The sequence below is a fragment of the Brachionichthys hirsutus genome, chromosome 11, assembly GCF_040956055.1.
Source record: "Brachionichthys hirsutus isolate HB-005 chromosome 11, CSIRO-AGI_Bhir_v1, whole genome shotgun sequence".
Classification (NCBI taxonomy): Eukaryota; Metazoa; Chordata; class Actinopteri; order Lophiiformes; family Brachionichthyidae; genus Brachionichthys; species Brachionichthys hirsutus.
In genome coordinates, this window is record NC_090907.1 from 9,227,399 (window position 1) to 9,252,059 (window position 24,661).

The 24,661-nt window shown below is 45.0% G+C and overlaps 1 protein-coding gene across 1 annotated transcript; it reads left to right on the forward strand.

Annotated features, from left to right (window-relative positions):
* The first annotated feature begins 1,492 nt into the window (after positions 1-1,492).
* On the forward strand, positions 1,493-23,268 carry foxo1a (forkhead box O1 a). The gene is made up of 4 exons (XM_068745168.1): positions 1,493-2,140; positions 18,692-18,883; positions 19,236-20,469; positions 20,588-23,268. Exons 1-3 carry the CDS (start codon positions 1,538-1,540, stop codon positions 20,412-20,414), a joined length of 1,974 nt encoding a protein of 657 aa, XP_068601269.1. The 5' UTR covers positions 1,493-1,537; the 3' UTR covers positions 20,415-20,469; positions 20,588-23,268.
* The last annotated feature ends 1,393 nt before the right edge of the window (positions 23,269-24,661 follow it).

Genomic DNA, 24,661 nt, shown 5'->3' on the forward strand with positions numbered 1-24,661 from the left:
ACAGTATATTTTATGTTTGCTGAACTTTTTAAAACGATTGTTTCATCCAATTAATTTGTTTTAGCGAACATTTTCTTTTAATTCTATTTCTAATATTAAGGTGTACAAATAATTTATATAATTATTATTATTATATTCTGTGACTGTGGGGAGTTTCGTTTTTAAATGCAGCGCAAATGAACTACAGCACTTAAAATAATTCCTTTTTGTTTTACCGCAGATTGAAGGCGAACGCTCGTTGTAGTACCTAAACATTGCCACTAGATGTCAGTCGATGTCAAGTTCATAGTTGATAGAAGACAGCAACAAAGCCAATGAGCCACCGGAGCGGTCAAGGTCCGGCTAATGACGTCACCAACTGTTTACTTTTAACAGGAGTTCTTGTAGTTCAGTCAACATTTTATTCGATCTCTTACCGCTGTGTTTTATAGTATTACTATTATTATTGTTGTCATTTTATTAGTAGTATATGGATTATTATTAGCAGTACTGTAGGTGTAGTCTTTATTACACTTTGTAAAAGGTTTATTTATTCAGTTATTACTTTTCTCTGCATCCCTGTTCCTAACTCCCTTTTTGTCTTCACATCTATGCCTCTCTCACCCCATCTTTCTTCAGTATTTCCCTCTATCTTGCTCTTTATTCTAATCTATCTAATCTGCCCTTCTCTCTAATCCCAAATGATCAATGCAGAAGGGAGACTATAAGTATATGAGTCTTGCTCGGGGTTCCTGCCTGTTAAAAGGCAGCTATTTCCTGCCACTGTCCAAGTTATTCCTCATGTGGGGGGGGGGATTGTTCTTGGTCTTTATATAAAAGTATAGTCTGTATAAAAGAGGTCTAGACCTGCTCTTCTTGGAATGTGCTTTGATTCAACGTTTGTTGTGATTTCGTCCCATGCAAATGGGATTGACCTGACCTGCAAGCAGCAGAAGTCTTTTTTTGACTGAGTAATCGGAACGAACCAGAAGATGGAGTACAAATAACGTGAACTAATTTCGAGGTCAATAAACTGCTCTCTTACTATACAGCCAAAAACATTTGATCTCAGATGAAACGTTTACTTGCTTGGGGCGGGGATTATTTTATTTTTTTCATTCAACTCCTCCGACGTCGCTCATTGGTCCGCCTCCGGCGTCAATCAAATGAGGGCGGGGTCAGCTGCAGAGCGATAGTTCCAGTAAGTCCTCACATGCTGCTCAACAGAGTCAACAGGCTGTTCGAGGCGCATCAGACCGTCACCGGAGAACCGGAGAACCGGAGAACCGGACCGAGCCAGCGGGACACTTTGATCATTCTTTTTAACCTGAGAGGCATTTTTTGGAGGAAACTTTTTATTCCTGTCGACGCAGATGTTTACCGGCTTGGGATGTGACTTTCAGCGGAGACTTGGCGCGCACGCGTAGCATTCGTTTCCCGGACAGAGTTATCTCCTGTGACGCGCGCACGTTCACAAAAGGCGCGGGCTCGTGACTTTTCTGAGGTTCGTAACATTTACATGACATTGTAACACCTCGGTTCCGGCACCTTGTCTACCATGGCGGAAGCGGACCGGCAGCCACACCTGCTGGACATCGACCCGGATTTCGAGCCCCTGTCGCGGCCCCGCTCGTGCACTTGGCCCCTGCCCCGGCCGGAGTTTATCAACCCGGGCGACTCCAACACGTCCTCGCCGGTGCCGTCTGTGAAGCAGGAGCCCGCCGGCAACAGCCTCAGCCTGCTGGAGGAGAGCGAGGACTTCACGCAACAGAAGCCGCTCATCCGGTGCACCGACTTCCAGTGTCAGGAGAGCTGCGTCCACCAGCAGCCTCCTCCTCCTCCTCCTCCTCCTCCTCCTCAGCATCAGCAGCATCAGCATCATCCTCATCATCCTCATCATCATCAGCATCAGCAGCAGCAGGTGCCTCTCCTGTCCTCGCCGGTGGCCTCGTCGACCTCGGCGGCGGCCGCCGCCCAGAGGAAGAGCAGCTCCTCCCGGCGCAATGCGTGGGGGAACATGTCCTACGCAGACCTGATCACCAAAGCCATCGAGAGTTCACCCGAGAACCGGCTCACGCTCTCTCAGATCTACGACTGGATGGTGAAGAGCGTGCCTTATTTCAAGGACAAGGGAGACAGCAACAGTTCCGCAGGGTGGAAGGTACGTTGTCTCACCTTCATCCAGGGGGAAGCGGTGTGTGCGTGCGTGTGTGTGTGTGTGTGTGTGTGTGCGTGCACGGATGACTGTTTACTTTACTAGTTGTAAGTTACTACAGTTTATAGTGTGTCATGGTGACGAGCTGTAGGCTCACAAGAAGAGGTAATTCCGTAAATGGAATGTATGTACCTTTCCGGTTTATTCGTTTATTTTCAGGTATATATATATATACATATACACACACATATATATATATATTTGGTCAGTGCTGTTTATAATCTATCTACATTGCATCTCAACCAGGGACATCCTATCGGGTCCTTACATTTTCACCCATTTCTACCGCGACCTGAGACCGTCGTCTGACTCGACAGGGTTGCTCTCCCCCCTTCGCCACGCTGCCTCCTTCAGAACGCTCTTTAAAAGTTCTGCCTGTATTTGTTTGAGGCGACTCTTCTCCGTCTCTCTGCTGAAATCGATGACGGGTTTTGAGGCTATCAATGACTGCTGACCATATTAGAAATGCCTGCTTTGAATGAAGATTCCAGAAGCCGTTCTCGTATCCTTGGAGACCGTCTTAAACATGATGCAAGGGCGGACCTAAAGCCTCTGATGTGGTGTGACGGGCCCTCCCACTGAACACTATTGAAGGGCGTGGAGGCCGCTTTGCAGACACATAGTTTCAGTGGTGTCTCACAATAAATTGATGAGTCTATCCTCGCGGCGGGAAATCATATTGACCCCCCCCGTAATCACACAGTGAAAGATTTATTGCAGTCTTGGCCCTCTTTTAGGCTGCTGTGGTTGCTGATGAAATGTAAAGCAGGGCGAGAAGCCACCTTTTAATTGTGCTGAGAGATGACATATTCATGTGGCTCACAAAGATAACATGAATACCATGTTGTTATGCACACAGACTCATGTGTGTGTGTGTGTGTGTGGGGGGGGGGGGGGGGGTCACTCGCTGTCAACCAAGAGCAACTTCAGCTGCAAACACAAAAACACAATTTGATGTTTTGTTTCCCAATAACTGATTAACGCCACCATCCTACATGCTTGCGATCAATTCATAATAATATTTCACATTTAGAGCGATGCGTTCCTGAACATGTCTCGGGGCTCACGTTTTGAGGAAGCCTCATGGATGTGGCCGATCTGAGTTTGACTTTGCAACGTCAAACTGAGAAAAATAAATAAAGCAAAGAAGGGATTCGTCTTTAGCACCCGGGGGGGGGGGGGCTTTTAAGATGCAGTGAGGATTTTTGATGAGAAGGCAAGGCTTGTCAAGTTTCAGCAGCACAGCTTCTCAGCGATACGCTCTGGTTTACAAGTTATTAAATGTACGTGTGCGAGTCGATCATTCACGTTTCTGTAAAGCGGCAACAAGCTCAGCGATGGGGGGTTGAATGTTGCTTTTAGTTTCCTTTGACACACAGCCTCCGGATTAAAAAAGCGCCATTTATCTGGGGGGGTTTCCATCTCTTTACAAGTGGGTCCGCTGGCTATCCTGCCATGTTGGGGGGGGGGCAAAGTTACTCATAGAGCTCCCACCATCGAGAGGTTAATTTCTCTTTAAACTTTGCAATCCACTCGTTTGTTCTTTCTCGTGCTAACCAGGCAGCATTTCTACACGCCAGCGATCTCTGAGGAGACGAGACGAGGTTCACCTGAAGTGATCGGGCTGAAGCACACAAAGATTTCATGAATCCATGAAAGAGACTGCCGTGGCGTTGTTTCAGGGTTAGCCTGTTTCTCTAATCAATCCACATCGGGTCGCGTCTGAACGAGATCACCCGGCCTCCACTCGTCTCTGACTGTGTACGACAGTGTGAGGTTTTAGGACACTTGTGCCAGGTGGGGGAAGCTCTCGGAGATGGTCATTCATTTCACTTAAATCCGGTTATTGTTTTTTTTGTTGTTTTTTTTATTTTATTGCACTCTTAATACAAATTAATGTAAGCATTTCAAAAATCCAAAATGGCTTCAGGCGCCTCCCTCGTTGCACAGATCTGCACATTGATGCATCGCAATAGCATTCATTCAACCTTTGCATATTCGCCAAGCATCTGTCCTTTACTACACATACGTCACCGCAGGATAAATATTTGGTTTCAGCCGGTGGAGCTGCATCACTCAGGTGCTCTTTGATGTCGGTATTGGAGATCAATGCGGCTGCGGGTTTTCTCTGTACATGTTGCTCCTTTGACCTGGAATTCCTCAGCCTACACTGGTAAACAGTCCCATGGATCTGAAAACAAACTTAGAGCAGAAGACAAACACATAGGTCAGGGCAGATTGTACAGCAAGTGACACCAGGGTCATTACCAGGTAAATGCCCCCTTTGACTCCGGCCGTCCTACTCGTACAGTAAACACTGCCGGTATCGCCGAGAGGAGCGGCTCTGATAGGTTGGAATACGAGCGCATAGAGAATCTAACGCAGGATCGGCATCTCTAATGTGACTTTGTCCCAAGTCTCTGTTTGCATTCATCAGCTTCCTCACGACCTGAACCTGTTGATCTTGTCTTCGGCAAAGAAGGCAAGGAGCCCCCCCCCCCCCCCCCCAGACTTCTTTATCTGTACACTGTGCCGTTATCTTTGGTTACAGTTCTATATTCTTTGCCTGGTATTTCAGTTCCCAGATGGGTCGCACACGAAGCATCAACTACAAGCGGGACCCAATCAGCCTCGCGGGTGGATGACTCACTACTTACAGATCTATGTCTGTTTACTACACCCCATTACTGTCTCAGGAGGATCATTGCAAGCACAAAACACTTTTCTTCTCGTGCTTCTTTATGTTGACTTAACGGCATGTCTCTTAAACGTTGATCTTGCCCTTGTAAAAATAAATGCAACAGAAAAGCCAGCAGGAAGCCGTAGAGCATGTAGCTTACAGAGCCGTCACATCACACAAGCATTCAGCCAAGATTAGACAAGATTCTAAAGATACACATCATTATGCATTAATGTACAGAGAGTATACGCTTAATACTACCATACACAAAACCCAAAAGCCATTTTTTACGATACAATGGCCAACTAATCTGCGTTAACTGCTGGATAGACAACAATTTGATGCAAAAATAATGTGATGTTAATAGATCAAGCAGCACATTGTTCGTTACGCTGTAGTACAACACTACAGACATCGGGGGCTGTGGTGCCACGTTGGCATCAAGCGTTGTCTTGTAGAGCTTGTTGCCCAACGAAATGAACTGCACTTGGTGCCCAAAGTGCTTTACATTACCCCTCAACAGTCACACTCCAGTGGGCTGCCACTAGGAGCATTTTGGGACAAGGACACTTCTGTCCATACTTCAAAATGTGGACAGTCTGAGCTGGGATTCGAACCCCTGACTTCTCGGTCGCTGGACGACCTGCTCTACCAACTGAGCCACACTAAGTGGTCGGCGGTTCAAATCCTGAGGCAGTGCAAAACTGTTTGTACTTTCCCACATACTGCCGGTTACTCTGGGTCTGGGTGTGTTTTAGTAAAACAGGGAGTTGGATAGAACAGCAGTCCTCCTGTTTCTTCTTTTTCAACGTGCACACACACACCTCTGGCCCCCGGAGACAGTCGGGGAGTCCAACCTTGGCATTACCCCAAGACATGAGGGGCAGCTGTGTTTCTCACGCAAAGAGCTTCGCCCTCCTCCCCATTTCCTGCCTGCGCCTCCCGCCGTCTTCTCCATTCCTGGCTTTCTGCTTATTCACAAAGCAGTGCACACTTAGAGCTTTGAAGGATTGCTGTCCTCTCCCACCCTCGGTCAAGCCATAAGAGAGCAGCGAACTGCTAATGCCTTCAGAGATGAAGGGAAAGAAAGAAAGGAAGCAGCAGCAGAGCTCCAGAACGCTCTTAGTTCAGACTGAGTGACACTTGCTGGGAGTTGCATAACAAGACATTTACTGGAATCAGGGAGCCGCAGGCCAAAGTCTGGTGCCACTGGTTAGTCAGCGGAACTTGGAGGCACTGTGTTTGAGATATGTGGGACTCTGGTCTCCTCTGTGCATGCATGTGCACATAACCTGGGCCTCATAATTAAAGCCCTCCTGCTGGCAGATGCAGAGACGCCACGGTAGACAGACAGACAGGCCGACACAGGGGACATTGCAGCTTCGGCTTCTATATATATATTTGTTTATTTAATTTTATTTTTTTGGAGTGCGATATTCTGACTTCTCTTGTTCTCGCCAGCTAATTTTAATTCAGCATCACCTTTTACTAACTTCACCCCCCTTTCACCTGCTCTTTATACCACTAAAGCCCTTGCTGTGTTGAGTCACAGTCGCCGGCACACCACGGCTGTGAGTATGGATGATTGCTACGTGTTTGTCTTTGCTCTGCTCTGTGTAAGATGTCCTGGTAAATACTTGGACTCCCATAACGATTTCTCTTCATTACCCGTTAACATACTGGCATCAAAAGCCAAACGTGACTCATGTTAAAATGTCTCGCAGCACAACTAGAACAGCGTACATGGATGTTTATGACGTTCTGTGATACAAAATCTGATGTAATGAGTCCCAAATATTGACATGTTTGTGACAACGATAAATCACAATCGCAGTGATGTCACTGCGCCCACCCACGCTGATTTGATTGAGCAACAGCATGAAACTGTAGTAGCCCAACAGGTCATTTCACAACGCTGTGCTGCTGTCTCATTCATTCTCTACTAACAAAGAACCTCTAAACATTATCGCTGAGAGAAAAAAAAGAAAAATATGAAAGGAAAGTACGTCATAGTGGTGGAGAAGAGATACTGGATGGTGTTTATGTCTGTGTGTGGTACACATGCATCTATTTGTGGATCCAGTAATTCTGTGGCTATGCAGTCACCTCACATCAGCCTCAAACAAGTATTGATAATTGACTCCATATGATGTTGCCGTCTGGGTCAGTACTTCACAGTAAACGTGCGACCGCGTGTCTACAGTGCGGGACGGCTCGTGCCACACAGAGGATCGTGTCCAGGAGTTTTGACATAAGGGAGTATGAAGGGACGATTTCGAACTTCAGCTTTGTTATTTAACAAATCTTCGGCTCTCTTCTGCTTTGTGCTGCTGCTGGTGAATGGTCACAGCAACGGCATAATCTCATTCGGCATCGATTTTCCATGATTCATAGTAATTCATAATAATTCATAGTAATTCATAATTCTATAAAAGAAATACAGTAATATTTTCTGGCATCACATGATATTCTTATATGTTGCCTCCTCTGAGTTGAGGAGGTGATAGTCTTTATATTACAGGGTTATATTTTAATATTACGTGACAACATACAATAAAACCATATAGATTATCCAGGGCTTCTCAATAATTTCAGGTTGTCCTATTGTCAATTTGTCCTAATTAGTGTGTAATGCACCTCGCCAACCTGTCATTACATGAAAAACAAGAAGAGTTGTAACTACAGGTTCTCATAGGGTTCTGCTTTTAATTATACTCGTAATTTTCTTTCCGTATTGTGATAATTTCATCACCATTTAATTGTTTTCACCAAATAGCGAATCTTTTATATTGTAATCATCAAAGCTTTCTTTAATGACAAGAGGCTTTTATTGTCATCGCATTACTGTTGCCAGCATTTAATTTTAAAAAATGGTGTTGACGCTCCCAGCATGAATAAGGTAAGTCTGTTTCTCCATGGAACAAAGCTCAACTGAAATTATAAAGGTGGTTGATAAGCGTTTCACAGCCAAGGTTTTCCCTGAGAAAAGACATAATTCAAATCTTAATGTGATTTCTGATTCTTAGAAATCTAATTTCAATGCTTGTCACTGCATGAAAAGAAAGTCCAATCTGTTAAGCACAAACAAAATGGGGGAGGGAGGAGGGAGGGGGGGGGGGGTGTAAAGGAAACGTTTCCCTCACATTTAGTTCGAAAACTATTTGATGTGTGTCACAAACCTTTGACAAACTCTAATTATAGTATGATTTTAGGGGATTATGTCGTCCCCCCCCCATTGGATCGCGGATCATTCTGGTTCTGAAACATTACTCAATACATTCAACAGAACTTTCTGCACAGCACAACCAAGTACTAAAGTGGTCTCTTTTAAAAAGTCTTGCTATTTTTTTCCTTTACGGTCAATTTTCAGGATCTATTAAATATTTTTTTCACACAACCATATTTACACATCGTCCATCCTCTCCTCTCCGCCCCTCTCTTCCCCTCACTTCACTCAGATCATTTTCCTCTAAAAGAAATCAGTCAAACATGAATTTAATCATATCTCAAACCTGCATGTTGCTGCATCAGAGGAATGGCAACTATATTTTAAGTGACATTTCACCTCACTTAGTGACATAGCTTGGTCTCCGGTTCACCACTTCACACTTGCAAATGCTTTAATCTCACTGGAAAGGGTCCAGGTATAAACGCTGGGTCGAGCCCCTTTCATTTCGCGAATTCAAACAAATCATGTCAAATGTGTACACGGGCCTTTCCACACACCTCAAATACTGGCACCTCACAGGCTTGTAGCGCTCCTGCCAGAGTTTTGTTTTGTCAGTCCTTTTTTCTGGCTCTGGACCAGAGGACAGATCATTCAGTGTGCCGTGTCAAGTAACTGCACGGAGTAGTGCAAGCCTATAAAAAGATACCACCAGAGAGCACGGCCTCATTCAGCGGGACGCAGCCCACATGTTGGAGTTGACAACACAAGAGTTGGCATCCAAAGCCACGGTCAGGTAAACAGTCATTTAGGATGAGTCGCATTGTTTTGTTTATTTCAGTGCGGGTTTTGCTATAGTTGTAGGGTCCAGACTCGCAGAGTACGCTGCTGCTCAGTCCCCCCCCTCTTCACACCTTCTCATCAGACAGAAAAAATATAATAAAAAAAAAAAAAGCCCAACCACTCACCAGAAAGACCTCAGAGTGAGTTTACGGTGTGAGAAGAGGAACTTGTTGGAGTTTTAGTAATTTCGCCAATCAAATGAGAAGTGAAAGCCCACAACGCTTTTTCACACGTGTATGCTGTGGTGCCCCATCCAGTTCTTATAACCTCTGTGTGTGTGTGTGCGTGTGTATTAACTGGACACAGACACACTGGGAGCCAGTGCGGATTCCCTCACTGCCGAGAGCCCCAAACCACAGGCATTGCCCAGACCCACATTGTTGTGCAATTCCCGCCCTAAAGCGATTAGCATGGTGCCTGTCAGACTGGCCTGCCATTATCACATTATAGCACATGCATTCTGACATGTGTGAGTGTTCACATACGTTAAAACCCAACTGGAGAAGAGCGGGACTCGTTATGATGCATCAGACTGTTGCATTGTGAGGTCAAAGCGTGTAACAGTGTAACCAGACCAACCTCAGGTGTGTTCAGTTCAGGTTTGCACTGTTGATGATGCAATATCGTCACACTATTGTCTGCGGTGCATACCAAAGCTCTTGGCTGACACAGTGCTAATAAAAGAAACGCCTGACCGGGAGATGACTAGTTACCAGCAGTCAGGTTTCAGTTTACATCATTGTCCGACACACCCTCCACGGCCTCGAGCTGATCTCTAAAGACTTCTGAAATAGACTTTTGTGAGAATATTCTCTGGCAAAAGATTTATTTTCATGTCCCGGCTAAACAAAACGGTGCCATATCTGATGTGTGGAATTTTCTTCTCATGGCCATTGACCATGACTTGCAGCAAACGATGAAAAAGTTATAAATGTCCATCCACTTTCTACGCAACTTTTATTGCTATTGTATCCACCTCTCCTCCTATTTGTCTTATGCAGCTTTTTATTGATCCCAGTGCCTCATTAGGAAAAACACATGAACAAATAAATAAATACAAGTCTTTAAAAAAAAAAAAAAAAGATTTCTGTGAAAAGTCATGATTTGCTGCTCTTCTCGCAAATCAGTTATGTCAACTCAGATTTCAGCTCATGGCTGACAGGAAGCGAGAGCTTTTGAAAGAAGTGCAAGCTTTGCGCTACCGTGGTCGTGATATCATCAGAACAGGAAGTAACGCTGAACGTGACGCCAGACTCTGGGACTTTGTCTCCCAGTGTTTCCTTCATTTTTTTCTCTTAGTTGTATCCACAGATGTGAAATGTAAAACATGGAGGTAGTGTATTTCACACTACATGTTCAAATGTACCTGTGGGGTTCAGCCAAATCAGCACTGAGTTGAGGCATTTATTTGCAGCTCCTGTCCTAACTTGCACTTCTGCCAGTTCCATGTATAAAAATATAAAAGAAAATATGAACCCTCGCCAAGGGTATTCATTCAACACATTGTGCCACTGTGCAGCTCTGAAGTCAAGTTTCATTTAGAACCCAGAAGATCCTAAATCACATATCCCAATGCTTTAAATATTAAGTATGTTCCACAATATTCTGTCCTCAGTAGACTTTATTTAGCATAGCAATATATGATATATATAAATACTTATATACCGGTATAACTAGAAAAGCAATCAGAGGCCTCCGCTGAGCAGCAGCAGAACATTTCAAAGTGATCCATAATCCAGGATCTCTTGTGGATCATCGACAAAATGTAAGTATCAGATCCATCCAGAACATTTTGAGTTATCTTGATAACAGACATACAAACAGAAAAAAACAAACCAACGCAGGCGTAAACATAACCTCCTCGGCCGTGGTAATTATTCATACCGAAAATGAATAATACGCTCTTGTTAAACCAACTTTTTAAAACATGAATATACTTTTTCAAGATCAGTCATGATAAATGGAACAGTCCAATCAGTTTCTGTTGAAACACTTCGACACGTCGTGCCCGAGATTCACATATGTCTGCTTTTTTCTGTGTCTCCTCCATTTCCTCTTCAGAATGAGCCCATTAACGAAGAAGAGTGCACGGATGAAATTGCCATCATGGATCCACTGCACCTCATAAGGGTTCTTTGGTTCGTTTGGGTTTCTTTCCTCTGTAAAATCTTTGTTTTATGACAGCAGGACGTTGCTAATTTTAGAACTGGTAAGCAGGTGGGTGCATCACAGGCCAACTGCTTCATGGACCTTGTGCAAATCTAAGCAGAGTTAAAAGCATCAGGAACTGGCAACAGGATCCATTACTAAATATCTTTTAGAATATTTTTGTCACCCAAAATCAGTTTTGACCAATTCGCCAATCAGTCGAGTACAACGCAAGGATCAAGGAAATAACCTCCAAAAAGAAAAGGAAGAAGAACTTTCTCCAATTTTCTCTCTCCGTTTTACGACTGTGATTTTAGCATCAGATTTCTGCCTTGACTGATTTTTATCGACATTTCAGGTTCCTAGCAGGAATCGCTCTTATAACGTAATACACATACGAGTATAATTCGTTCCTGGACCGACCTCATAACTCAAATCACTCGACATATTACTGTACTATCTGTTTTTGTCTCTTAGTTATTAAACATTACCCTTTCATGGAGGCAGTCCAGGAGTGTTCGATCTATATTGGTGCAATAAAACACCACACAATGAGAAATCGACTAATTTAGTGGAGTTTTATTGTTCCAGCATCCAGCCATTAAAACAGCTTGGGGATATCCCAGTATGTTCCAGGTTGAATCGCCGTAACAAGCGTATAAATAAAACCCTCCCATCCACCGCTCACAGGCCAGGCCTATACATGCAGGCTGCCACGCAGGCCTGCGCTCAGCAGCGCTCCACACACACACTGCATCTTTATCCAGGCAGCAGCTCAGCCCAGCCACTCTGCTGATCAGAGGCGAAAAATATCCTCACCCCACAGACACAGCTCTGTGCACGTACAGGCTCACATTGTGTTGCACTTAGCAACACATGCACATATTTTAGCATGATAAGCTTAGACAGCACAACCACGGTCCCTGTCTGTACGCATGAGCTGCGTGCCGCTTGAGTCTGAGTCAGGGAATCGGCGAGCACTCGAGAGAAGGCGGCATGGAAGCACCGAGCTCTGCGGGCCGGTAATACGCTGCTGGGACATTGTTTTAAGAGTTTGTGCTGCAGTTGTCATAAACAATATGCAAAGAGTCAGAAGGAGGCGTGAAATGCAGGATAAATCGTTGTCAGTCAATCGCTCACGCAAGTCTGCAGTCCTCCCAGGTCAGGTGACTTCAGGGCAGTGTCGGTAGATTTAAGAGCGTATATCATAAATCTACATTTTCAAATACTTTAAATACAAAAAATGGTGTGATATGTGTCTTAAATTGTTGTCTACCGTTATGAACAGCTTAAAAAGAAGAGATTAATATGGTACAGTTTTTCTTTAGCGTTAAGCACTAAATAAATCAGGGGCACTTATTTTTCTTCCTATTTTCAACATTATGAAACGAAAACAAGGAATAGGAAAATTTCCACTCGGACTTTAATGGTTGCAGCCAATAAACACAACATGTTGATCCATCCTTTGTCAAGCAACGAGCCTTTTGTCTTGCTGACGTATGGTTTAAGGTGCGCTCGCTCCTGTTCCTCTGGGTGATTAGTCTGAATGTCAGATCCTGCTCAGCCAGAGGAAACAGCAGTCCATGTGTTATTCTCTCCCTAACTTCTCTTTGTTTGGACCCATGATGAGGGTGACTCGTGCGTGTGACACTGCGTCTATGATGTCCACTTGGAGCTTTATCCATCATTGCAGTCCTGCTGGAGGGGCCTACCTGAACAAGAGCTCCCGCTTTCCTTTTTCCTCTTGTTTTGCCCTAGCAGGCGACAGAAATTCTTTTAGGAAGTACTGACTCTTGAACCCCGTTTTCCTCGGCTATTCTGTTGCATTCCACCTACCAGGGCCTTGTTCTGCAATGCTTTGCGTAGAAAGCAAAGACATCAGTGGGATCAGTATCAGGACTGACCAGCTCTTCCTGTGCGGACACAATACGGCAGGAAGTTCGCTAATAGCCTCCCCTCTCTGCCGCTTGCCCCACACAATCATGCTGAAAGATCCTGGGCTGGCGGTGGCTTCGCTGCTTCTCACCACCAACTCAAAACCACTCGCAGACTATTTATTATTTGTCTCTGAGAATGATCAATTTACCGGTAAGCTGAACTAGTCGTCTGCTCAGGCTTCTAAGCTCAGCTGTGCGTGTTTGTGTCTGTGTTTGGTTGCACTCATTCCTTGCAGAGGATTGTGAAGACAGATTTGCTCCTGCATGACTTGCATTTTCTGCTTCCCCGTTTGCACGATACAATGAACGTGCAACTCGTCATCTGACTATGGTCATTTTGAAGATGTCCTTCGCTGGTCCTTAGACTGCTGTTTGGCCAGAGAGCTCCACACTGAGAGCACTGTGTTTCAAATTGAATTATCGGGCGTTGACATCAGCGGTTGAGAAAGGAACCTTTCTTTTTTGGGAGGGGGGGGGGGGGGTTGCAAAACGAATGTGCGATCAGCTGCGGCTGGGCGTTCACTATGTTCTCGAGGGGTAAATGAAACGGACGAGGGCAGAGCAGGAGATGAGAAAGGGATTAGAGCTGGAACGAGTGGGCGGAGATTCCCTATTAATGGGTCAGACCATGTCCAAGGGTTCATTTCTATTTTTAATCTGAGACGATTTTTTTAAAAGCAGAAATTGCGGTGAAACCGATTTCTTTTTTTGTCACTGCAAACAGCAAGTCATTCATAGTCTCCTGACCAGCCGAGCCGGAGGCGCTAAGACGAGTCTCTCCGCGATGTGCAACAACAATTCTCTGGACTATTTGAGTGAAACCAATGGCATAAATAATCCTAAAGGCCAATGGCCTTCCGCTCTCTGTGTGCTGCGTTTGATTTCCGCCACGTTTTATGATCATCGCTGTATTGACTTTAGTAAATAGGTCAGTGATTATCACTGGTCAGTTCAATATTGGTGCTGATGATAACCTATCAAACTGCAAACACACAAAGTCATCACAGATTGCTTTGTGAATTTGGTAACGTTAAGATATATTGCTTTATTTTCATTTATTTTTACCTTTGTGTGTCTGTGTGTGAGAGTCTTGTGTGTGTTTGTGTGTGTGTTACTGAGGATGAATGAAGGTTCAAACCCCTAAACTAGAAGTTTCCTTTCATTTTCAGCGCAGCACTGCAACGCTAAAACAACGTAGGTAAATGCTGCAAAGCTACCAAATAGCAGATTTAAGCTATCATCTCCATCCTAATATCCTGGTTAAGGTTAGATTTAGAATGAGATCGCTCCAGTTTTTTCATGAATACTGTTAAATATTGCCCAAACACAACCGTCTGTTTGAGAGTAGGAATGCTGCAAAATAGCTGTCGATCCAAATCAGTGAAAAAAGAACAAACCAAATGAAAACTTAAGACAAAAGCAAGTGAGAGTGAAAATCTTTTGACAGCAGGATTCTAGCAAGTGTTTCCTACTCTCTGCCACAGACACCTTTTCCCGGCACAAAAGCGCTATTTGAATTTGGGTCGACTCGATCACAGCGTACTGATCAGATTTGACCTGACGGGGACAAGCCCACCGTGAGCGAGCAAATCTTTTGATGGGTTTGTGATACCCTCTCACCTGAAGTGTCCTCAGCATCACGCTGTAGTTAGGCGGGCAGACCTGCTAAGCTGGCGTTAGGCTAATAACACGTTAACTCGACCACGCCGCTCGAACTCAGCACAAAGCTCCAGACATGACCGGGCTGTAGCTCCAGAGCAACTTAGTGCGGCGGTTAGAAATGGCCTCCTTCATAGCCATCAGACGTTACACAGAAAACAGCTATGTAGAGCAAACTCACGCCCTCTGGTAAGCTGAAACGTGGGCATTGAAAGGTGCCGGCGCCCGTTTAGGGCAGCACCGTTTTTCTGATGTGCTCAGTGGAAACAGGACAGGGAAACCCCACAATCATGATGTCTATATCTCCGTTAAATGGATGTGAAACCGTTCAAAGTGCTGCCGGTCTGAGAGTTTCTACCTGCTGCGTGCTTAGTGGTCACAGGAGAGGCACCATTGCTGCACGCCAGACCTAGAGCTGTACGGGGTTTTGCAGCTGAGGTTTCACTTGTGGCTTCACCTGATTCAAAGCCGCCCTGCGAGTAGGTGGTGTTACGTCTCGTGGGGATTTTTTTCAGCAGCTATTTTGACATTTGAGCAGCTCTTACCAGCGTCAGCACCTCGGCCAGTGTGCGAGCGATCTGTCTGCCATGCTGTCCTCTTTGATCTGCAGGTACTTGAGAGGAGAGGAGAGGAGAATGGGAGACACAAGATGAAGTGGAGGATTGGTAGGATAGGTGAGAAAAAAAGAGATGAATCAAGGAGCAGCGCAGGAAGTGAGAAGGAAGTCGAAACTAGGCAAGGAAAGAAAATGAGGGATTAAGAGGGGTGAATAATGAAGGGGGCTTGTCACCCTATTTCCCCTCTTCAGGTGGTTTTGGAAGAAGAGGTGTAGGGAAGTGAGAGAAGTTCAATGAAGCAGAGGAAGACGAAGAGAAGGAGTGTCGCACCAAACACTGTGGCCTTTCAGCGGTACCGCCGGTGAAGGAGTTTAAACCGGCCCAGTGCGTGATCCATGCCCAGTCGGTCACACACAGCCCCTCTTTCTCTCTTTCTCAAATAGCCTTCACTGAATCACAGACTCCTGCTCTCTCACACGCTCTCACACAAACCGAACGCCTGTGCTGCAGCCGCTTTCTCAGTCACCAACGACCCGCTGATGTCATTTAGTTGCAGCAGGCACACGGCACAGAGAACGTTACTTTGATTTCATTAAGTGTGACATCAAGCATTGCTGCGAGCTAAAGATGTGCTGTCTGGCAGTCAGGGGGTTGGCGGGTGAGCTGAAAGCTAAATTTGTGGCATCCACTTGGCTCATGGCGCTGCGGCTTTGCATTCCATGCCTTAGTCACCGCCTCACGGCGGCCATGTTTCCGTGAGGCAGGAAGTCAGCGCTGCTTCCTGTCACAGTCCTCTTTCATGTGGTCACTTCCTCGTGTTTTGCCAGTGCTGCTCTCTTGTGTTGACTCAGAGAACAAAAGGTGGTGCTCCTTGCGGTGGGTGATTAGCCTTCAGCGATACGGCGAAGTCGAGCTCCTACTTGATTTGCAGAAGGAGGACTAAAAGAAGACTAAAACTTTACTTTTGAGATGAGGCAGTGTTATTCCTGCAATCTGTTTTATATTTAAACAAGATAATGGTGTCCTCAAGCATCGGTAATCGGCTTTTTGGTTTTGTAACCTTGCTGAGGAATGCTGATTGTGATGACTGCCCGGCTGGGAATCCTGCCTTTAATATTTCCTAAGAGATACTAACACGTTGGCGTCTGATTAAGATTGAACTTTGCACACGGTGGTTAGCTGGAATGTTAAGATTCCTGTGCGCTGTAGCCCGAGATAAGTTAGTGTCACACACAGTCGCAGGATCCAGAAGAAACAGGCTCCTAATTTTGCAAAAGGTTGAGTGTATTAAAAAGAATAGGAACAGCAAAGTGATATATTCCATTCATGCATTCATGTCCGCCTCTGTTTTTGCCTCTCGTTGTATGATTGTGTGCTCGTGTGCGTGTGTTCATCCCGTATCGCGTGTCTTTGCAACCACACTGTCGCTGGCTGCCGTGGAGTGAGCAACAAAATCAAAACCATACCGCGCTGCTGTTTGTCGGTCGGCCATTGCACTAAAAACATCAGCTGGAGCAAACGCACACACACACGCACACGCACACACACACAAGCAGCAGGAGACGAGGGTTTTCCATTGGCCACACCAGACACCCTCAGCCACACCGCCCACACGGCACTCCTTTTTGTATTGCATTCTGGTGTTTTCCATCGGAGCAGGTTTTGTGTCCCTCCACTTATAGTCCCAGATTGAACTGAGTTCATCAGATCCTCCGTCACCACAACACCCGGCGTACCGACTGTAACGTAATACTCACCAGAGCATTGGAAGAGAGACACTTGTGAGTTTTTGTCTTGTTTTAGAAACGTCAACTGCGTTTTGTGTCGCATCGTTCAAATATTTGATTTTCATTTTTTTCCCATTCTTTGTCGTTAACCACAGAAATGAACCATCCTGTGTAATTAAAAGAAAAGAAAAGTAAAATGTGTTATAAATGAATTACTGTAGTCATGAGTATTAATTACTGCTGGATATTAGCACAGTGGTGCAGTTGGCAGCGCTGTTGCCTCACAGCAAGACGCTTTGATTCCTTTCCCAGTGGAGTTTGTATCTTCTCCCCGTGTCTGCGTGGGTTTCCTCCCACCTCCAAAAACATGCATTGTCCGTAGCTGTGTGTGAGTGTGCCCTGCGATGCGCTGGCGACGCGTCTGGGGTGTACCCCCGCCTCTCGCCCCTACTCAGCTGGGACATGCTCCAGCAACACCCGTGACCCTGAAGGCGGATAACGCGGCTGTAGACGAAACATGGATGGATGCATTCGTCAATGAGGAAAGTTCATTTACCAGCAGCGAGATTCCTGGAAAGCAGGTGTCTGACTCGCTGACAACATTCCTGAGAAATTGAACTTTTTAGGAAATAATATAGAATGTCAATAAAAAGAATGCAGAGTGCTGAAGTTTTGTAATAGGATCCCCCCCCCCCCCCCCTCCCCATTGCACTGATAAGGAACGTCCGGCGCTCTTCGGTCCGAGGCCTTGGTCAGATATTAGCATTTTCCATCTTATTAAATGCAAGAGTTTTCTCAATGTGCTTCGGCTCTTTTTCAGTATTGAACTACAATATGACAAAACATCTCGGTTTATCGACCTTGTCCATTGACCTTGTAAATTAGAAAATAGTCATTGAGAGTAATGGGAAATTGATGCCGGTTAAAGTGGGATGAGTTTTTTTTTTTTTTTGAGTCAAGAAGAGTCGGTAGAGAAGAGGAGGAGCAGGAGGAGGAGGAGGAGGAGCAGAGGTGAAGGCAAAGCCGAGGGCAGACTGTGAACCAGATGTGTGAGGCGATGACTCACAGCAGGAGCCGGCTTGATGACGTCAGCCACTATGAACACTAAGCTCTGCATTTGTGTGGACGCCGGGAGTTCCACCCTTCCTTCCAAAACAACAAGCTTTACACATGCACAGTAACGTCTGGCCAAAGCGCATTACTTAATGTCTTGACCCGGACACCAAACATTATAATGCCAGAGTGTAAATTGTTCTCTGGGGAGAAATCGGTCAGTTAAACAACACTTTGATTTCCACTTTGAAACTCAAAGCAGGGTAAAACCCAAATGTCTCCGTGTCTGCAGTTTGCTTAGCAGACATTTGCTCAATATTCTTTCTCTTGTTTGCTGTGTTTTAACAATGCTTCACCGGCTCCGTGCTGAAAATTGAGTTTTTCCACCGGGGGTGTCACTAAGCAACGTTCGAGCACGCTATTAGCGTGTTTGTAAGAAGGAAAGATTAGATTGCCTTTGATTCTGCGCTGGTTTAGACACACACCGTCAGGTGGAATGTGCCTGTTGGTCGAATGGTGTTCCATAAAGCCCGCTCCTATTTTTGGGAAGGAAATAAAGGCTGTTTGGAGATCAGTGAGTTTGCCCAGGTTGCACGGCTCATTGATTAACCTTGATCTGTTTCTCTGAAATGCAAAGTGCTTCGGTGTCGAGTTCTGCCTCTGAGTTCTGTGCGTTTGTCTGTTGCTCACCCAGCTTTTCTGTGTTCTCGTCCCTCCTTTCCACCAGAACTCCATCAGACACAACTTGTCGCTGCATAGCCGCTTCATTCGCGTTCAGAATGAGGGGACGGGAAAGAGTTCGTGGTGGATGCTAAACCCAGAGGGAGGGAAAAGCGGCAAGTCCCCACGGCGCAGGGCGGCATCCATGGACAACAACAGCAAGTTCACCAAGAGCAGAGGAAGAGCAGCGAAAAAAAAGGTAGGTCTGTAAAGCACCTGCGGTTGATCGTAGCTCACAATTTCCTTTTTTATCTCCACTGTCTCTACGTTGTCCATTTTTCAAGGACAGTAAGCCTCTCTGAAAGGCTGGCTGGGTGGTGAATGTATTCATTCATTGTTTCTTAAAGTCACCGTGTTCATAAACTCGCTTTGAATATTCAAAATAAAATCTCGTTTCACCGCCTTCAGCAAACCTTTCTTGTACCATCCAACCGTTTCATGGATTATGGTTCCCACCAAAACATATGTTGCATTGACTACCTCTGGCATACACAGTCATTTATGTCCACTGGTGCACTGAGAGCTTTTTTTGTTGTTGTCTCTGCCCACAGCTGTCCTTGCAGGGTGGCCCTGATGGAGGTGCAGACAGCCCAGGCTCCTACTCCAAGTGGCCTGGCAGCCCCAACTCCCACAGCAATGACGATTTTGATGCTTGGAGCAGCTTCAGACCTCGGACCAGTTCCAATGCCAGCACTCTGAGTGGCCGCCTCTCGCCTTTCATGCCAGAGGATGACCTCGGGGATGCAGACTTGCATATGGGCTACCCAGGAGCCCCGGGGACCAAGATGACAGCCACGTTGCCCAGTCTCACCGAGATGACAGGCTCTCTGGGACACAGTTCGGAGAATGTCATGGAGAACCTTCTGGACAATCTGAACTTGCTCTCGCCCAACACCTCTCAGGTTGGAGCGGTGACGACACCTGGCTCCTCCCAGTCCTCTCCCTCTCCTATGATGCAACCGAGCCCTGGGTACCCGCCTTACAGCTCCAACAACATGGTCTCACAGCCTCAGCAGGAGTATCGTAAGTGTGTGTATGGCCAAGCAGGGATGAACAGCCTGTCATCCATGCAGCTGCAGACGCTGCCGGAGAGTAAGCCCAGCTTTGGGCCCGCCATCAACCAGTATGGCTGCGCTGCAGGGCTTTTAAAGGAGCTGCTGACAACAGATGCAGATCAACATGGAGAGCTGATGCCATCAGTGGACACTGTGGTCTCTCAGTCCGGGGGTAGCTGCATGCTGCCTCCATACAGCAGCAGCCAGCACGCAGCCAAACTAATGGGAGGAGGGAGCAGTCGCCCACATGGTCTCTCTCACACTCACCCCCACAGCGTGCACAGCCAAGCCCCAGCCACATCACCAGCTATGAATGGACGCTTGCTCATGCCCTTGTGCCACAGTGCCGCACGCTTGCCTTCTGCCAAAAGTCCTATGCAGATGTCCTACGGCCTCTCCAGCCACCTCGGCGGGGGCTGCATGCCCGGCAGCTTCTGTCCTCTCAACACCAACGGGTACGGCCGCCCAGGCCTGCTGCAGCCCTCGCACCCGGAGAGGCTGCCCAGCGACCTGGACGACATGTCCATCGAGAAGTTTGAGTTCGACATGGAGACAGTCCTCCACGACACTCTGATGGATGGGGACTCGCTGGACTTCAACTTTGAACCAATGGTGACCCAACAAGGTTTCCCACATGGGGTGAAGACCACCACACACAGCTGGGTGTCGGGGTAGAGACTGCAGTGGAGACAGAAGCTCTACTTAAACGCTTTGCCACTCTTGCTGTTTGGTAAACGACAACTCATTTGAGACCAAATGGTGTATTTCAGGATGTTTAATCCTCCTCCTAAATGTACCTGCTGTCTGTACCATCAACATTTCAAAAAGTACTTTTGTGATCATTTCAGGAGGCTGAAACTGATTGGGATCTGCTGAGACCTTAACTCCATTAGTGTCCCTGAACTGGTGAAGATATGAACAGAATTATTTTTGAAACATTTAATATTCTGTATAAACAAAGTGCCAAATTTTGCCTTAAAGTAAGAGCCAAACTGAAGCACTCTCTGGTTTACTCATCAAGGTCACAGATAGCAACAGCACAATCTGTAGAATGCCCAAACGCATATCACCCCGTTTACCGTTTCCACAATCGAACTTTTTGTACATACAGTGGAGTCGCCATTTTTGGAAGAATTACGAAGGTAATTTGGCTTAAAGGGTTTGTGGACTGACCCGATATGACAAACGTCTCAAGGGATTCTCCGATATAGTTACACAATAACTCACTTTATTATTGCCTGAATGTAAATAATGATCATCCAGTTCATAAAATCAGGTCAGATCGTGTATTTTTTAAGACTGTAAATAGTGTTTACAGAGCAAAAAAAGTACGGCAGCACACATGAGCTCACAGAAAAACAAACTGGACGAGATTCTCTAAACACATTGTCAGATCTGTGCTGGAGAATTCCTCTTAATCAAGCTGTATAAAAAATAAGTGAGACACTTTTAGATTTCCTGTACATACATTAAGAATATTAAAATGATGTCGTAGATGTTTGCTAGATCTATAGTATATATTTGAGACCTAAATTATTTGTGGTTGATATAGATTTATGCTGGTGCACAACCTGCCCAGAACTGTTCCGAGTCACGCGTCACTCTGAACCTTAACACCACAGGGGCCTATTTATCGTGCCTGATAACGGAGATCTCAACCACAGGCTTGAAGGGTTTTGTATTCTAGATGTCTATGGTCCAGATGATACTAAAGATGCGTGCCGTGAATTCTTTATTTCACTTCCCTGCTTTCACTTTGCCATCGAAGGCTAGGCGAAACAAGTGGCGGTAAATTGCTCTTTGCAGTGCTGTGAATGTTAAGAGGTCAGCGCAGGCTGGTCAATAGAATTTATTCCAAGAGACGAAACCCTGCCAGAGATTGTCTGTCTTTAAAGACACCGAGCATGCAGCCCCCCTCCCCCTCCAAACAACTGTCTGATGGATTTTAAGGAGTACAGCATGAATTTTCTTTTGCCCCAACAAGCCTGTTGATGCTACCAGCAGGGCAGCTTCTCTGTTTTTACTCCACTTTTACTCTACCCCTTCTACCTCCACCTGTCTTTATACACTTTTGATCCCATTTTATAGAAGCTGCCCCTGAAAAGTGCCACTAAGTGTTAAATATCTCATCAAGCTTTGTACATTTGCATTGTCTTGCTCACTTCTCTCACTGTACTAGCCACGAGCTCGCCAGCCGGTCAGTGGGTTGTTATGCAGAGTCACGAATCGTGTGCACGGCTGTTGCTACCTTGTGTGAACATGGTGTCAAGCTGTAAACATGACTGCTTCTCATGATGTTGGCTGGCTCGGCGGTTTGAAGATCACAGACCAATTGTAAACGGCCCCTTTCGACGGTAGTGTTTAGTCTGTGATTTATGCAGACACCACACGTGTTGCTGTTTGTCTGATCATGTGTTGTCAAGGCCTTTGAGTGCACAGCTTTTTACTGACGTCGTACAACTATCGAGTTCACCTCTAACTGGAGGGGAGAACTGTTTAATTACTTTTGGGTTTGTGGTTGAAAAAGAAAACTTGCATACTCCAGACCAGCAATGGCACATAGTCTGGCACCATTATTCATTTGAAGGGAGCCAGAGAGCAGCAAGGTGGGATTAAGAAGAGTCAAATTAATTTCTTAACATTTCAGAAGGCCCTACATCGAAGCTATTAACGAAGCTGATGTTTAGCATTATGTACCAGTTCTCTTTTATTTTTATTTTTTTGTCCAAACAGCCAAATTTGCCTTGAAGTGCAGAAGTGATATATTTTTAAAATTTTTATGACGTGATATGTTAAGAATTAAATATATTTGTGCCGGTCACTCTGGTCAGGATAAATTGTGATGAATCCATGTAGTCAGTGTCACAGGGTTCACTCTAAAAGTAAATGAGCTGTACTAAGTAAATTATATCTCTACAACTTTAAATGATTGAATCTATGCATTGTATTCCTTAATTTTATGTCGCTGTTGTTATATATTTTTTTTGCTTTTGAACTCATGACAGAGATATTTTATTGTAACATAGCGCTGTGAGATAATATGGTATTGTTGTCAAAATTCAATGTTCCAGATAGCTATATGGGGAAATAAATGAAGTTTATTTAGAAAAATAGATCATGTGATTAATATCTGCAGCTTTTGTAACCTGACAATGTTGTATTTCTTGTATTTAGCTACAGATTTTAGAAAATGGCATCAAAAAGCAGATAGTTGCGAAAACGAAAGATATACTGCGTTTTTAAGATGAGGAAAAAAAAGATGTTTAATCTGTTGAAGTCCTGCACAATGCGTAGATTCTGGACCAATTTTGTAATTTTGTTAGAATAATATTGCACTTTTGCTTACATTTTATAACAAAGTGCTCCTCAAGACAAGAGGAAGAGTTCCTATTGCATATTTTAAAATACAAATCTGTTACATTAACTTATATATACAGGACTAGATTGGACTTATGCTATGTGATTTACAATTGATAAGAATGTGTAACATGTTAAATAATAATGTATTAGGACCTGAATAAACGTACTTCTGTGTTACAGATGTGTGATATTTGTCATTCAACTGTAAGAAACATATACAGAGGATTTTATTGAAATACATCCACTATACAAATACAGGTTGCAGTCACTTATGTAGTCTTGCAAGACATCAAGCATTTGATAAGGAAAGTTACAGGCGGCTATTTGCAAAGTGTGCGGTACTACTTGACATAGAGTGTTGCAGCATTGTACGTAATAGAGAGAAAAAAGTCGTTATAGTCATTGCTCAATGTTAATAACCATACTTAAATTTCACATTCTTGAAGGAGCATAAAGAATTCCACAGCAAGGGATTTAAACCATGTGCAGAAGCTTGTTTCAGAAAGACTGAGAATTCTCCACTTGCGTGTTTCACTCCCAGTTGTGGCGTCTCAGTTCTTCACTATAATGATTCTTCCTGGCTTTTCCTTACAGCCACATTCCACACCATGAACCCCCTACCACTGAACCCAGTAACCCCAGACTGCAAACTGCACAGCCTTCCTGGCCCCAGTGTCTTTGCCTTTGAGTTGTAAGTAAAAGATAACCTATAACTAGAAAAGCCACCGGGGACCGGTCTCATAAATAGCCCTGGCTAAAGAGGTGTCCTTCACAAGACGCAGTATAGACTCATTTCTTTGCTGAACTTTTTTTTCTTCACCATTTTCTTTTATTTTTTCCTCCTTCGTTCTCGTTCGGCTTGATTTCAACACAGGCAATTTCTGTGAAATGAGCATAAGCAAATACTGTCCCAACGGGACAAAGCAAATTTATCCTCGTGGAAAACAGTGCAAAAAGTAGTACAACGTGTTTTACCTCCCCTTGTGTTCAGGAATAAACTTTGATGTTTGCATTTCTTTACTGAGAACAGTGAAGTGGGCCAGGGTTTTGGTGTCAGTGTGAAATGGGAGGGAGGAGGGCAGGGAGGGCTCTTTTGAGCATGGAGTTTAGGAATGTGGGTGTGGATTTCTGCCAAAGGCATATGTGATCCTTACGTTCCCTTGAGTGCGAGGAGGTAAATGTGGTTCGACGGTCGGGGCCAAATCAGGACAGAGATGCAGCGTAAGGACAAAGTAATATGTCATGGAGTTCAGCGCCTTTGCTTGCAGCCCTATTTTTCCTATTTTCTCCTTCATGTAGGTCCTGTGCTTGTATTTTGAAATGAAAAAGAGAGAAAACTTTAGTATTCTGAAATGTAGGAGCAGTTATATCCCATCAGAAGGAGGGTTAAACCAACATTAACTAACAAATATACTATCACTCTCCTCTGTGTGTGTGTGTGTGCGCACGTGTACTTGTTGGAGGTGTCTCTACAGGCTCTTCGGGCCACACAAATAAGTCTCAGGGAGACTTTGGACCCAAAAGACACCAATCAATTGGGCTTGTAACTAGTCTAGTGCCAG